The sequence below is a fragment of the Megalops cyprinoides genome, chromosome 19 (genome assembly GCF_013368585.1).
Source record: "Megalops cyprinoides isolate fMegCyp1 chromosome 19, fMegCyp1.pri, whole genome shotgun sequence".
In the NCBI taxonomy this organism is placed as follows: domain Eukaryota; kingdom Metazoa; phylum Chordata; class Actinopteri; order Elopiformes; family Megalopidae; genus Megalops; species Megalops cyprinoides.
This window is the reverse complement of record NC_050601.1, coordinates 9,922,250-9,938,445: the sequence shown is the minus strand read 5'-3', so window position 1 is coordinate 9,938,445 and position 16,196 is coordinate 9,922,250. Positions and strand designations below refer to the sequence as shown.

At 47.1% G+C, this 16,196-nt stretch overlaps 1 protein-coding gene across 7 annotated transcripts in view; it reads left to right on the top strand.

Moving 5' to 3' along the window:
- Positions 1-15,958, top strand: part of LOC118794968 (axin-1-like) — a 38,542-nt gene extending 22,584 nt beyond the window's left edge. For 2 of the 7 annotated variants that reach the window (XM_036553273.1, XM_036553272.1), the window contains exons 3-11: positions 814-957; positions 3,775-3,871; positions 5,987-6,124; positions 8,931-9,436; positions 9,905-10,084; positions 10,432-10,680; positions 11,970-12,077; positions 13,619-13,768; positions 14,042-15,958. In XM_036553273.1, coding sequence (XP_036409166.1) covers positions 814-957; positions 3,775-3,871; positions 5,987-6,124; positions 8,931-9,436; positions 9,905-10,084; positions 10,432-10,680; positions 11,970-12,077; positions 13,619-13,768; positions 14,042-14,168 — 1,699 coding nt within the window. In that variant the 3' untranslated portion in view covers positions 14,169-15,958. The remainder of the gene's footprint in view (positions 1-813; positions 958-3,774; positions 3,872-5,986; positions 6,125-8,930; positions 9,437-9,904; positions 10,085-10,431; positions 10,681-11,969; positions 12,078-13,618; positions 13,769-14,041) is intronic. The other 5 variants (XM_036553275.1, XM_036553276.1, XM_036553274.1 and 2 more) reach the window with 5 other exon arrangements.
- Positions 15,959-16,196: the final 238 nt, after the last annotated feature.

The following is a 16,196-nucleotide window of genomic DNA, read 5'->3' as shown; positions in this document are numbered from 1 at the left end:
CCCCCAGACCAGCTTTGATCCCATCAACCTCTCATGAACGATACATTTTTTAAAAACAGATTGAATACGGACTTCAAAAGGCGGAAGAACAGAATGGTAGGTCAGGAGTGTTCTGTGAAATTCGGGCTGGCCCTGAAAAGGAGCCAGCCCTTATGGGGAGGGTCTGCCTAAAGATGAACAGGACCTGGTAAAGATGTATAATTCATGCAGAGGGAAGCGGTTCCTGCAATTTTCTGAGGGATTTTGAGTCAATGATGGAAACCTCTTAGATGCTGCAGAGAGGAATTAATTGAGCTCACCCACCTTCTGCAGAAGGCATCTTTAAAGGGAAAGAATCATATTGGCGTCAAGCCTGTGAAAGGAATACAGGGCAACACAAATGCTGCTGAATGCATAAACCTTCCAGGTAGAAAAATGAAGAGAGCACTCTCTTTTTTGTGTTTTTATCTACTGTAGGTGCAGTACGCTGTACTGAAGTGGTATGAATACAGGACAGTGCATTTGGCCTGGTTTTCATCTCGACGGCACCTGTGGTGCTTCCGTGTGAAAATAACTTGAGGAGAGCATTTGGTCGGGTGTAGCTAACATCTTTAAATCCATCTGGATAGAGCTGGGTGCTTAGCATGTCTAACCCAGTGTGAACATTTCCTGGCATTCACTTTCAAATGAGTTTTTCTAGCAAACGCGCATTGACCTTAACAAAAGATGTAAAATAACAGCGGCATTTGCTGAAGGATTTCAAGAGAATAAACATGCGTGCCCTTTAAACGAGTCCGCTAACCGTTGTTCTTCTCGTCTTTTTCCCTCCTGAAGCAGACACTCAACATGGAGGGAGCCCATCAACCCTTACTACGTCAACACCGGTTACGCCCTGGCGCCCGCCACCAGCGCCAACGACAGCGAGCAGCAGAGCATGTCCAGCGACGCCGACACGCTGTCCCTGACGGACAGCAGCGTGTACGTACCGTACTGGTGACAGCCTGTTCAGCCTGACATTGCCTGTCGCCCTCACTTCCCGGAGTCTCCGGCTCTCCACTGCAAATCAGCAGTATAAAAGTAGTTTCTTTTGTCAGCGTCAGTCTAACCTTTAGGAAATTGCCACCTGTGCCCTTTGGTTCTGCTTACGGAACCTAGTGTGAAGTAGATTACATTGTACCACAAGTCACAGCAAAATTGAGTCAGAAACTGACTTGACATCCAGTCTGTGGGGTTGTAAGGGAGGAGGCCTGAAACTGGGGGAGGGGACATTTTTTATTTATTTATTTTTTTAAACAACTGAAAAAAAAATTGATAGATCTTTTTGTTTTCTCCCCCATTGACTTTGCAGCCCTTTGTCAGCCAGTCTTTAACCACATCCTGGACTCCCTCTGAGTAAAATGACCTGGGCTGACTGCACCCTGTAATGCACACACATTAGAGCTGTTTCCTCTCGGGTTTCATCAACAGCAGAAACGAATCCGGAGTCCTCTGAAGTGGAACATTCTGCTCATTACTTGCACCAATCAAAGCCAGCTAAATGTCATTACTTATGCTAATTATAGAGATTTCAACTGGGTTCTATGAGGGACTTTAATATGTAATTTAAAAGCTTTGATTTTTTTTTTCCCTCCCCTTTAAATTAACTTCCCAATGAGAACTGTCTGCTCATCACAGATAAAACATAAGGTTGTATTAAAAATAGAAGCAAACATTGATTTAAAATGCTTTCTTGCAAGAAATTGTATTTGCTGTGCTGGCTAATACACTAATATTCCATCCACAAAGCAGTGAAAGCCAGAAAGTGTAGAACATGAATCTTTCATAAAGATGTGCTTTTTTATGCATGCATTAAGTTGCTAAATGGGTTGCAAAAGAGCAAAATCTAAGCAAGAGGTATGAGCTCAAGAAAATAATTATAATGTAATCTTGATTTGTAGTTGATTGAATGATATATAAAATGGCTTGTTTGTGGAAATTGCCTGATTATGTTCATTTAGCTTGTCTTCGACTGTTCAAAAAGAACATGAATAGTAATTTACAGTGAGGTTGCGGGCCAGCCAAGGTACCATTACTCTCAGAAGTACCGTTGGTTTTATTTCATTTAAAGTGCAGTGTGGGTGGTAGTATGATAATCACTAAAGGGCGAGGGTTTATTTGGACCAAGTATCAGAAGTGTTTACAAATGGACCCTGTCAGGGCTATTTACTGTGTGAGTTTGGTTTCAATTTCAGCTGGGTTGATTTTCAGGTATCCGTTGTTTTTTTTTTTTTCCTTCCGAGTAACTTTTCCAAAGTGACTTGAAGCTTCAGTTAGACAAATTCAGTGAGTATGGAGGGGAAAAGTGCTAGTCAGAATGGCCCCAGGTTCACATTGGCAGGGCGCTCTGACTGGTGCTATGACCAGTGCAGTGTTCCCTTACTTCCTTTCTGTGCAGAACGCTCACACAGCATGACCTTCCTGACATACGTCTATTGTACACAAATCTTGTTACTTTTCTGTGAATTCCTTGAGATTTGACATTAGAAATGTTCTGTTTCACCACAAGAAGTTACTGGCAGATTTGATTTTTTTTATTTTTAAAGGGAATAAAAGCTCTTGGAATGTGTTGGATCTCACTGTTCAACCTGCTGAATAATAGCTGGATGTCTTTTATAGAGGTGGTGATTGTTCTGCTGTCACCCTGTGTCGGTGATTCATCCTGAATTGAATTTTTTCTCAAGATTAATAACAGCTGTGTATTTTAATTGAAGCTGGAAATGTTCAGGGCGGTATAGCGAAACCAGGTAAAGCCGGGCATTTGAAACGACAGACCCAAGGTTGAGGTTAAGGGTTTTTTTTTTTTTTTTTTTTTTTTTAATCTTTGAAGGTCGAGCGACTGCTGAGATTTTTTTCTGCTTTTATGCTTTTATCTGCCAGCCTGGGCTAGTACGTTTTCATTAGCGAGTCACTGCGGTCCCTGCTTGGACCCGTGCCGAAGCACCACTGCACCGCAGTGTCTTTCTTGTTTTTATTTATTTATTTTTTTTTACCTTCCGCCTTTACAGGAAGTGAGTTTCCTTTGAATGAGCAGAGCCGCGATGAGCTGGCAGCCTGAATGAAGTTGGTGGGGGGGGAGTTAGCTAAGTTCTGAGATGGCACGGGGGAATCGCGCTCGAGGAACATCAAAGGCGGCGCGGCGGGACGGAAGCGGGCGTTTGAGGCGCTTTTGAAGCGGTGTGTCACAGGGGCTGCAGACGAAGGGAAGGCATGCCCCGCGGGACCGCGGCATCCGGGGACCGAAATGTGCTCACAGTGCCCCGTCAGCAGCAGGCCGGCCTGAGTTTAGGATCGATTACACCCCACATAGAGGCCTGGGTTATTGCCACATACAACACCTCAGTCCTCATGTTGAGCCAAAGAGCTGCTTTATGGGCTGAATGGGGACCCTGGACTGCATGGCCTGTTCTCATCATTACATTGATCTTCTTTCTAATGCCTGATCAGCAACAGCACCACCTCATCGTGGTATGTTTTTATGAGTAAATAAACCCCAGGGAGAATGTCCAGTTGGACATATGAGCCATTATAAATCGTTCAGTGAGCTTTGGGCGTAGTCTCTGTATGCCTTTTAAGAGTGCGGTATTTCTAATATGATATTTCACTAGCCAGAAGCGTTGTATATAAACTTACAATTGAAATAGAAAGCAACAATGTCTTCTTTGCCACACAAGGCATGCGATCTAGTTGTGTTGTGATATGTAAGGTTTAGGTGCGCATATGTGTATTGTAATGCTGTGTCTTTCTTTCCTCCCCCAGAGATGGGATTCCTCCGTACAGGTATCGGAAGCAGCATCGGCGAGAGATGCAGGAAAGCGCCAAAGCAAACGGGCGAGTGCCACTACCTCATATCCCTGTAAGTCCATCCCAGAGTCTGTGTGTCAGTGAGATGCGGACGCACCCACAGCGAAACCTTGTCTGACCCAGTATAGGCTATTACACTTAATGTTAAATTGAAGCACAGGATCAGGGCTAGTGAGCAGAAGGTTGCAGGCTTGCACCCCAGGTGTGACACTGCGTGATGCGGGTGTCTGCTGAGCGAGTGAATGATGTCCTGTATCCATATCCCACTCCCTCGTGAAAGTACGGGGAAGGTTATGGAGGGGGTGGGGGTTTTTTTCAAGGGGGTTACAGCGGTCTCTTCTCCCGAGCAGGTTGTGGCCATTTCCTTTTCCCTCCCTCTCCAACCGCAGCACTGCAGCTGAAACAAAGACAGCCCTGCCTTTTGTGGGGCCCTTGGAATGGGATTTGGCATTCCTAAGATGCGCAGCGGCAGCTCCAGGCCTTTGATCACCGGGCTGCGCGCAGCTGACTCAATGCGCGGGGTGTCTGAGCCGAGCTGGAGACAGATCTGTACCGTCCTCTCTGACTGCCGCGGCTCCCTGTTTGTTTCCTCCCTAATTAGGGCCCTCAGTTTCGGGATGGAGAGTAGAAAGGAAACCCAGCCACCACTGATGCTCGCTACCTTTCTTTGTTGTGTTCTTAATAAGTGATGTGTGTGTGTGTGGAAACTGCAAGGCTCCCATTCAGTTTCTCTTCCCAGAGATGAGCTTGAAGGCGGTGATCACAGGACCATTTGTATACCCAAGGTGCGGGAAGTGAACTTTTTTTTTTTTTTTGTAAGTGTCAGCATTCAGAAGTGAAAGTTTTTCTTTGGCTTTTTTTTAATGGGGAAGGCTTTAAAGGCGGGTGCGGTTTTGACAGTGTGTTTTGCAGAAAGCGCCAAGCATGCGGCCTCTTCCGCAGCCTCGCCGAGCTGTCAGAATGAGTCCGTATTATTCATTCATGCAGGAGATCCTGTCAGCTTGGAAAATAGAAGGAAATCGGTCCTCCATGCTAAACAGGTGGCCTTGAGCGCTGAGGCAACTGCAGCGTCTCACACACTGTTGTGTATTGTGTGTTAGTGTGCCCTACACACGCGTGAGTGTACGTGCGTATACGTGTGTGCGAGTGCATGCTTGTGTGTACATGCCTGTGTGTGAGTGCGTACATATGCACATGTGTGTGTGTGTACATACCTGTGTGAGTGTATACATACGCGTGCGAGTGCATGCTTTTGTGTGTGTACATACGTGTGCATATGTGTGTGTGCATGTATTTGTGTCTGTTGGAGGTGGATTGGGTAAATTTAAATCCAGATTGAAAGAAAAGAGTTGGTTCAGAGGAATGAATCTTCGGCTTTGTAAACAGACAAGGAGAGATCTCAAGTGCTTTGGCACATGTGGCTACTCACATTTTGGCACACGTGGAGATGGTTGCTATTATATTTATTTTTCTCTGTATGTGTTTTCCTCTCCTTAAAGCTGGCACCACAGAAATGCATCTGAAGAACTTTAATTGCGCTTGGAGTCCCGCTGGTGCGAAAGCCGAAAGTGTCACAATCCCCCCTTTGTGCTAAATTTAGTGATTGCTTTGATTTAATCTACACGATAACTGCTGCGATGGTTTTGTCTGCCAGTCACCTTGAAGGTGGCGGTGTCATGTTTCACTTAGTATGAGGATCATTATGAAGCGCATTTGGCCGCTTGCTCCTCGCGCTGCCGCGGTCGACATTAGGCATTAGGGTGGTGTGCTTTCCTCTAAATCGAGTGGAAAGGTGAGCTTTGCAAAGGAATGAACTTCCTTCAAGTCGAGGGTTGGACAGCAGTTTATGAGGACAAATAGACAAGGACAGGCCAGTGCTGAATTATTAGAAGTGTCCCTTAAGCGAATGTTTTTTTTTTTTATATATAATTAGAGCTTGCAGTTCACTAGAAGAAGATTTGGATTAGTCTTTGTATCTGAAACAGTATTTTAAAACGAAACCCAGGCATGATACCTAGTTGGACGCACTGGTCCTGCAACGAGCGAACGGGGCTGTGTTTTAGGCTGTTGTGCCCAGTGTAAGCCTAACTTGTAAGCTGCTCTGGATAAAAGCGTCTGCCAAATGAACAAATGTAGATGTAAATGTGACTGTCCCTTCTCCCCGCAGCGCACACACCGGATGCCAAAGGATATTCACGTGGAGCCGGAGAAGTTCGCCGCAGAGCTGATCAGCCGGCTGGAGGGCGTGCTGCGGGAGAGGGAGGCCCAGGAGAAGCTGGAGGAGCGTCTGAAGAGGGTCCGACAGGTACGTGCATCTGGACCCCCCCAATTCCTCCACCCCCCTGAGCCCCCTTTGTGAGACCATGTGTTTTCCTGCTTCCATGTGAGGCCCGTGATGGTGTGCGGGTGTTTCTGTGCAGCCAGAGTGTTATCAGTCATCAGCTGCGTTACCTTCAAATGACACTCCTCTGTTTTAATGAGGTGGATTTGCCCCCGTGGAATACTTGGCACAAGTCCTGCCCGGAGATATGAAGGATATGTTTGGTTGGTGTGTGTGTGTGTGTGTGCGTGTGGAACACCTGCAGATTGAGCCCCTCGTGAGTCCGCTGCAGCCTAATGGCTCTGTTTGAAGTCCGCTGGAGTGTGCAGAAATGCCAGCACGCTCCCCAAATAGATCATTTGCAATCCAGAAAGCTAAGTGTTAAAAGTCTCAAGGCAGATAAATGATACTGTTAGGTCTGCTGTAAATGCAAGGGACTCACAGTTCAGTGGAGTTCCATCATTTTTGCATTAATATGAAATATTTTCACTGTCCCTTATGAATAATTATTATTCCTAGCACTACCTGTCCCTGCGGGCAGCAGCTTCCTTTAAGTGCTTTCTCACCCCCCCCAGTATTTTTGTGCAAATCGCTTGGGGACTTGCCTAAGATCACCTTTTCTGTCAGCTCCTCTGCCGTGATTTACATCCATAGCATACCAAACAGCTTTAACTGCTCTATGATTATGTACATTTGCCTTTTAAGACAGTTGGATTTAAGTGTATTGACTTGCTACCAGAGAGAGTGGTGGCCTGTGGCGTAATTAGGTAATCAGGCTTTGGTCCTGTAAAGCTGGTAAAATAGTGGTCCAGAGAACAGATAGAACCAAAAATCTTAGCCTGATATGGTGTGTTTCAGGTCTGTGTTTTTATTGTCAACAGTGGATGCTGAAGTTATTGGAAAGCACAGGCCCAGTGGCGGTTGATTGGGGTGAAGAGGCGAGCTTTGCTTCAGGCTGATCTGGGATCTGAGAACTGTAGTCTTAGCTGTGTAAAGGTCATCGAATTTCAACTTCAGACAGGCCGAAATAAGTTACATGAGCTAGCACTCCAAATGTGCTGTGGTTCTAGTGTAGCAGGGCAATGCAAGTGTGTTATAGTGACAGTGAGAGAAGTCCTCTTGATTAGGAACCTGGCTCTGATGGCCAGTGATCTAGCCTGCATTTCTGGTCAGGTGATGCAGATGTGGTTTGAAATTGCAAAAGTTCATGCCACACTCAGACTACCATAATTGCAGTGGTGTTATGTGTGGGATACCTATGCTGGATTTCTATTGGTCAACAGAGGCCGCTGTGGGTGTTGTTAAAGGAAGATAGCGTAGCAGAGCTACATGAGCCCGCTGCAGACGTTAACATCACCCCGGAGACGAGCCGAGAGCCCCATTTGTCTCCCATGCGAGGGACCCGGGTCGTTTGCGCCGGCAGCTAATCGCGGCTCTTTCCACACGTTTAAAAATAACCACCTGAAAATGTATTACATCCACCAGCCCATTTAGGACGGCCGGTTCGAATTCAGCGGGGACCTCCTGCGCGTGTAAAAACGGAGTCTGGTTTTAGTGTCCCCCCCCGCACACGCTCACTCTCTTGTCATCATGACCTGAGTAATGGAGAGCACAGATTAATGGCCTGCCCAGCTGTTCACAGGAGAATATATCTACCCTCGCCAGGCCCTCTGCCCACCACTACCTGGGCCTGCATCAAAGAGCTGATATTTGCCAAAGATCACCCAATGCTGAGTCGCGTTAAAAACTGCTGAACAGATAGGCCAGGGACGTGGGGAGCTCTACGCCGTTTGAGGAAGCCCTTGGAAGGAAAACCCCAGCGAGACGCCACTTCAAACGGTCATTACTGTTATTTATTAGCTTTATTAGTAGAGGGCCCTCTCCAGGGCGCCTTGCACGCAGGAGCTTATGCTATTACATTTCTGTTTATACAGCTGGATATTAAGTGAAACGAGTAATTACTCCACCTCAGAGTGCCTTACCTATTGTTCCCTAACCACCACACCTCATGGGGAACCCATTGCAAATGTGAACATGTGATCCTTAGCAAAACAACACGATAAAGAGCCAAACCCAGGTAGCCTCTGTTCCTCTGAGTTGTGAACATACGCCAGTTTCAGGGGAAAAAAAAATGAAACTTAAAGCACATGAGGTTTCCCCTTTTTCCCCCCTTTTTTTCCACTTGCTTGATTTTTCATGTTTGTTGTACGTACCCTATTCTCACCGCACAACAGCCATGAATACAGATGATTAGACTACAAATTATACATAATGTCAAACAGCGCCATCTGCTGGTAGGACATCGGGTGGCATCTATGCCTCTTCAAAGCCATAATCAATAACAGGGTGGAATGAATTGCCCTGCAAGTAAACTAGTTAATGAGACACTTGGGTGGATTTCTGTTGTGAAAAGTACTGTTCTTTTGTTAAAGTGGTCAATTTGCCATAACGCAGGGAGCTAGAGGCTCCCCATTTCACCAGCTGAATGCATTGTTCTTGGTTCACTATAGTTCAGCTCCTGTATAACACAACATCCTAGTAATGCTTAACAGTGAAGGTGCATTAGCATGTATTTGTTATCAGCATTTCTCAACATGTGTATTTTCCCTGTTTGCCTTGTGGCCTGTAGATGTTAAAGATTAAAGATTAAAGATGTGTACCCTATGCATACGGAGAAACATAAGAAACAAATCGGTTCATGGAAATACCATGGGATTAATTTACAGGTAGCTGAGGTGTTAACGTGCAGTGTTGCGTTAGCATTCCTCTCACATTTTTCTCCCCTCTGAAGGAGGAGGAAGGGGACGACGCGGACATCTCCTCGGCGCCCTCACTGGCCAGCCACAAGTTCTCCTCTGCCCTCCACCCCCAGCACTACGGCGCCCGCTACTCGGACCTGAGCTACAACGGCCTGCAGGCGCGCGACGCCCACGAGGAGAACCCCGAGAGCATCCTGGACGAGCACGTGCAGCGCGTGATGAAGACGCCCGGCTGCCAGTCCCCCGGCGCCGGCCGCCACTCGCCCAAGTCCCGCTCTCCGGACGGCCCCGTCGCGGCGCCGGGCCACGGCAAGCACCCGGCCAAACCGGGCCTCAAGGCCGAAGTGGGCGGCGCCTACCACCACAAGCACGTCCACCACACGCACCACGCGTCCGGCCTGAAACCCAAAGAGCAGCTGGAGGCCGAGGCCCTGCAGAGGGTGCCGAACAACTTTGCGTGGGGCGCGGAGCTACACTCGTACGGCGGAAAGTCGCGCAACTTTGCCGACAGCATGGGCATGGAGGCGCTGGGATACGGGTAAGCCTCGGTCATCGAGCCTCTCTTTAAACAGCACATACAGCTGACCTAATGACCAGATGCACTTATCTGGAGCGACTTACATAGGTTACAATTTTATCCATGTATGCAGCTGGATTTACTGGGGCAATCCTATGGTAACTTGCCCAAGTATACAACAACTGTGGGGAGTTGTGGGGGGAGTTGAACCAGCACCCTTTTGGCTCTTAACCACTATCTGACACAGCTGCCCATCACTTAACATTTATGCTCCTTTTGTTCCAAAAAATGTTTGATCTGTCATTCCAAGCTATAGGTGTGTTTTAATACCCAGGACTGAGGTTTCTTCTGAAATGTACAGTTACGCAGATGATTGCTCATGGTGATGTCAGCTCTGATGGTTCACCGCGTGGGCAGAGTCCAGCTGTTGGTGTTTGACGGCAGGAACAGTGGCCTGCTGCATGCTGACCGCCCCGTTTCTCCACACAGCAGCAAAGGCAGCACGTTATCCAAGCGGGCCTTCAAGAAGGGCGAGCCCGGGAAAGGGGAGGACGTGCGGGCCTTCGAGCTGCCCGTGCCCCCGGAGGAGCTGGAGAAACACCAGAAGATCATCCAGTGGATGATGGAGGGAGAGAAGGAGGCGGGCCGCCACAAGAAAGCGCCCTACGCGTGAGTTTCACCTGCCTTCCCTGTTCGAGTCCATCCTGCTTCCAGCAGTTTGTGCACCAGCTTCAGAGGCCACTGACTGTGGGTGCACCTGGGATGTCAAGCTAAACTAAACGTTTCGTTAGTTTTCAGATTGCCATTGACTTCCCTAAAAACATATCATCCAAGTCCATATTAGATGTAGTTATTGAATGCTAACTGTTCCTGGAAATACCATGAGCGGGAGGACCGCTGCTTTAACCATGAGGTTAATGTCGTCGTTTCCAAGACACAGCTCTAGGTGCCATTTTTAGGAATCTCCATGAGGGCTTTTTTACCAGTTTTAACCCTTTGTGGTCCTCCTCCCTCAGAGTCGCCATGGGGTCCAAGAAGGCCCAGGGGCACGAGGGGTCCCGGCCCAGCTCGGTGGAGCGCCCCGGCGCCGTGCACCCCTGGGTCAACGCCCAGCTCCGCAACACCGTGCAGCCCTCGCACCCCTTCATCCAGGACCCCACCATGCCCCCCAACCCCGCCCCCAACCCCCTCACCCAGCTGGAGGAGGCCCGCCGGCGGCTTGAGGAGGAGAAGAAGAAGTCAGGGACCCTGCAGACCAAACAGAGGTGAGGCGTGGCGCCCGGCGTCCGACCTGGAAGTGTTAGCGGTGTGTGTTTGTGTGTGTGAGAGAAACGGGGCCTCTGCTTATGCCCGATGCAGCCCCTCATCCAAGCAGCAATGCCATCCCACCCATCATGCTTCCCTGCAGTGCATGTTTCACCCAGCGACCTCTGCTTGTTACCCGAGACTGGTAACCCCCTCATCCATGCATGTCTGTTTCACAAGGAAAATGGTGGTGCAGGAAACTAAACCCAGGAGGCAAAGAAGAGTTTTGCCCTGTGAGATCACACCGTGGCATGACCCTTTCATTTGGAGCATTCAGCATTCATACATATCCACTGAGTCACTCTTTCACTTTTCTACTAGAATCATAGGAATAGAAATAATATTGCCCTATTGTGCCTACACATGCTTGAAAAAATGGCAAAGTGAGATTTTGCCACAGTGGTCATGGCAACTGGAGGACTATGTATGCACATTGTGAGAGAGCCTCTGTGAAAACAGCAGGTTTCAGGAGGAAAAACCCAAAAATTTATATGGAAGCAATCATGTTGTGTTCACAACGTGGAATTGTGACCCAGTACTGAGCCGTGTGTCTGTGTGCTTGTGTTCATGGCTCTGTGTGTGTTAGTGTGAGCACGTATGTCTGTCTGCTTGTTTTTGGCTCTGTTTGTGTGCATGTCTGTGGCTGTGGGAGTATGCATTTGGTTTTGTTGTTATGTGTGTGTGAGTGTTTCTGGTTATGTGCGTGCACGTGTGTGTGTGTGTGTGTGATTGTGTGTGTGTGATTGTGTCTGTGTGATTGTGTCTGTGTGATTGTGTCTGTGTGATTGTGTGTGTGCGTGTGTGTTTCTGGCTGTGTGTGTGTCATTGGCTATGTGTGTGTGTGTTATTGGCTGTGTGTGAGTGCATGTGAGTGGGTGAATGCGTATATGTGTGTTTCTGCCTGTGTGTGTCATTGGCTATGTGTATGTGTGTTATTGGCTGTGTGTTATAGGCTGTGTGTGTTACAGGCTGTGTGTGTTACAGGCTGTGTGTGTGTGGTGTGTGTGTGGTGTGTGTGTGTGTTTCTGGCTGTGTGTGTTTCTGGCTGTGTGTGTTACAGGCTGTGTGTGTGGTGTGTGTGTTACAGGCTGTGTGTGTGGTGTGTGTGTTACAGGCTGTGTGTGTGGTGTGTGTGTGTTTCTGGCTGTGTGTGTGTGTGTGTGTGTGTGTGCATGTGCATGCGTTTCTTGCTGTATGTGTCAGCGCACAGGCCAGAGGCTGAGAGTCTAACCGGGGGGTTGTTCCTCAGGTATGTGATGGAGGTAATCCAGAGGGGTCGCGCTGCCGTCAGGCCCGCTCTGGTCCCCCCGCTCAGCGTGGTGCCTGCCGTCTCCGACATTGACCTCTCCGAGTGCGAGTACGTGCAGCTGCTCTTCCTGTCTCCCTGTGCTGTAGCCCCCTGCTCCCGTAGCGTAGCGCACGGCACCGCTGTGCTCCCCGTATACCGCAATCTGCCGGCCACCCGCAACGCCTCGGAATAGCCTGTTAATTCCTGTAGCGCACTAACAACAACTCATTGTTTTACTTGGTGTAGTGAATCCTGATGTACACTAAGTATGATTACATCCATTGGTACAGGCTGAAAGTCGAGTCTAGAAAATTTCACATTGGGATGATGACACCTAGAGCTTTTAATTACTAATTTGTGAGGCTAGTTTTACTAACATTTCGTTTCAGCTGATAAAGGATTATTTGAATGTGTAAAGTGACTCGCCCCTGTGTGGTTAATGTGCACTTGATTGTGTGAGGAATGTAAGGGGAATGTGGCTGCTGATCAGTCAGAGCTTGAAACCACTGCTTCCTATAACACGCCTTCCCCTAGATCAGCAGTGTAGCGATTGGTCAGCATGTTAGAGATGGTGTGGTGAGTGGATGAACACAGCTGGCATGTTGGGAGGTCCTACTGAACCATGCCCTCTCGGGGGCAGCAGTGTAGCATTGTGGTAAGGAGCAGGGCTCGTAACCAAAAGGTTGGTGGTTCAATTCCCCACTGTGCCACTGCTGTTGTACACCTGGGCAAGGTAATTAGCCGAATATTGCCTCAGTAAATATCCAGCAGTATAAATGGATTGTATGTAGTAGTAATTGTAATGTAAGTTGTTCTGGATAAGACTGTCTGTTAAATGGTAATAATATAATGACGTGGTCCCCTGAAACACTAGAGAGGAGTGTCAGGAATGGGCTGCTGGTTGGCCAGATCGCCATCTGACCAAAGCACTGTGGCCACACCCTGTTGCCCTCTTTGTGCATGTAGACTGGCTGATTGAAAGCCCAGTGTTGGTAACGGCACATCGTAAAATGTTATGAGATGATTTTAGGCCTGGGCCTTTTTTCAGTCTCACCCTAAGACACTTTGTCCTGAAAGCAGTGAATTAAAGCTAGTGAACAATTATGTAAAGAACAAAAAAAAGTCAGTTTTGTTTAAATGCAGTATTTCCTCAACATTAATAGATGCCTGACTGTCACTGTGTTTCTCTGTAATTATTAGACAGGGTTTCTTCTCGTCCTGGAGATACGTACACAAGACCATGGCCTATTAACCAAAAAAAGAGTTTTTCAGCCTCCTCTTTGTCTGTCTCGTACGCCGTTCACTATTTGACAGAATCTGGATGGAGGGGCAGGCAGATGACTTAAATCTCGGTCCACCCTTCCGGAGATTTCCGGATTGTATTTCTCAGGGTGATGTCAAAGGAGGGCACCTCATACCACGGGAGTGTAATTTCACCCCTGGTGAAAAGCCAAGGACTTTTTTTTTTCTTTCTTTTTTCAGAAGCTTTGAAAGACCGATTTACTGGCAAAAAGGAAATGACCCTGTTTGACTTGATGTCCCTGTTTAGTAACACCGACAGCGCATTGTCGCGGCGCAGCTTTGATAAATTGCTTCCTTTCTTTCCTCAGACACAAAGCTACAAAGAGGCAGCCGTGCGAGAACGTTATCGTGGCGTATTACTTCTGCGGGGAGCCCATCCCGTACAGGACCTCTGTCAAAGGGAGGATCATCACACTCGGACAGTTCAAGGAGCTGCTGACCAAGAAAGGGAGCTACAGGTCAGTCCACTTCCTGTTCCCGCTAATTCTGGCTGAGACCAAACTGGCCTCCATCCTCTCTGAGCACACTGTACCTTCCTCTGAGTAATCCATTTAAACAAGTCTTATATTCTACTTTTAACTCACGTTTTGTGTTAGATTTCAGCAACAAGCATCATGTTACCCGGAGTTGAGCACAAAGTGGGTTGTCATTGGAATTTGGGTTTTTTTGTTCTTGACACGCATGATAGGTAAAAATGAAGCTAACAGCTGTTTTCTTTCCACGTTTTGCAGGTATTACTTCAAGAAGGTAAGTGACGAGTTTGACTGCGGGGTGGTGTTCGAGGAGGTCCGCGAGGATGACGCCATTCTGCCCATCTTCGAGGAGAAGATCATTGGGAAGGTGGAGAAGATCGACTGAAGTGGAGGCGACGAGGGAGGGATGGAGGAAAGGGCCAGGGCTGCGAGACCGCGGCCTTGAGAAAGGGAAGCGGGTTCTGCAGGAGGCCCGAGGAGAAGGCCGGAGTCAGAATGGTACAAGGAACGTCAGTCTGCTGGAGAGGACGATGTAGAGAGACAACCGGTTTGGGGAAATAGTCACTGTGGGAGTGACTTACAGGCTGACTTACAGGCTTCCACTTTGGCACAGAGGTTTTTATAGTCCTTTGCAAGCTGCTCAGCTCCAGTGGAAACTGCATTTTCACAGCACAAGTTATCGTCATCATGATTATAAAAAAGGAAGGCAGCATTATATTTTCTTTGGTCGATTTTTAACGAAGTGTAATGTAGCATTGTAAAGTTGTACTGGAGAAATTGTACTATGAATCTGTTTACTAAAGCTGCATATTTTTGATATAACGGAATAGAAGGAAGGTATTCTTTCTTATGTAACAACGCTTTCTTGTAATTTTGATATGTACAGGTACTTCTAAATTTACCAGTTGTGTACAGGCCATCTGCTTTAAGCAAAAAAGTTTTATATATATTTAAATATTTAAAAAGCTGTCAGTTTGATCCCATTCATACATTTGCTGGACACAATTACATTTCTCAAGATCTGTGTTTTGATTGTTTTTTTTTTGTTTTTTTTTTGAGAGAAGAGAATCCAGGATTCGCCATTGCAGTTAATTTCCTCATCTGTGTCATACATAGACTGCCAGTGATTTGACAAATGCTTTTGAACCCTCAACTCAAATCTCAAGCGAAACATAATGTCTGCTGCTAAAAGTTTGGTGTCAGTAATCACATACAGTCATGCACTACTTCATTATGCATTAGTACGGAAAGGAAAAAGGAAACGCCTATTTAAATGTGCTCTCAATGCTGCGGCCTTCAGGCATTGTGCATTAGTCTGTTGGGGAAGGGCCTGACAGTGGATGTGCACTTCCCCCCAGTGGTAGCTATATTCACTGTCCTCTCCGGGTTTCTTTCTGGGCTTGTTCTGTCCATAACAATGCCAGACAAACCAAGCTGGATTCTCTGCCGTTGAGATATGCGTGTGAAAGTTACCTCATTCAGGTATACTTCACTGCATTAGCCAGCTGGAGTGGGCCATCGCTAATGATGCGTGCATGTGTGTCGCCAAAGATGGAGCAAAAAATACATAAATAAAAGGCAACATCAGTACAAAAATGCAAAGCGAAACAGAACATCACCATTGATCTCATGCGTTGAGGGAAACTGAATTGTGTGATTTTTAAAGACAACGAATAAGTCAGAATCGAGAGGAACCAGATTGACAAAAAGTGCTCTGGAGTGTGTGCGCTAGAGCCTTACAGAAAGGGTGTGAGAAGTCGCCAGTGGAATAAGAATGTCGAAACCGCTGTGGTCTGAGAGTTGGCTTATGATGGACAGCTGTGCGAGAGAGGCATGCTGGGATTGAGCATCTCGATTCTCTGAGGTGCGTGCATGTGCGGGAGCGCGGAGCCGTTTTTGTGGCCTTCCGCCGGGGCTACGAGTTCTAGATCTTCTAAAGTGATGTTTACGCAAAACCTTAATGTATTACAAACGAGAAGTGAGAAGCAAGTCGTAGCCTGGCCTGCTGCTTGTGGCTAAATCTGGGTGCCTGGTAGTGATGCAGCGTTTGTTTTAAAATTATATGTTTAGCATGAAACGATCATCCTCTTGCTGGATTGTAAGACACCAAAGAGCACCGTATACATTAGAGGTTTAATATTTGTAAGAAATGAACTTGCTGAAATTTTATTTTGCTACTTTTAATTTGTTTTTTTTTGTTTTTTTTGTTCATTTTAATATTACAGTTCAACTCCTCTTCAACTGTCAACTCAAAATGACCGCACAGAATGTTGGTGTATTTAGCTAATTCTACCAGAGTCAAAAGTTCTGCAGAGTGTTTTACGCATTTTACACGTTTAGGATGGAAATGATGGAATTGTAGGCCTGAATAGGACTGCTAACGAGACTGAAAAAGTTTTAAGCCTAATGTTAC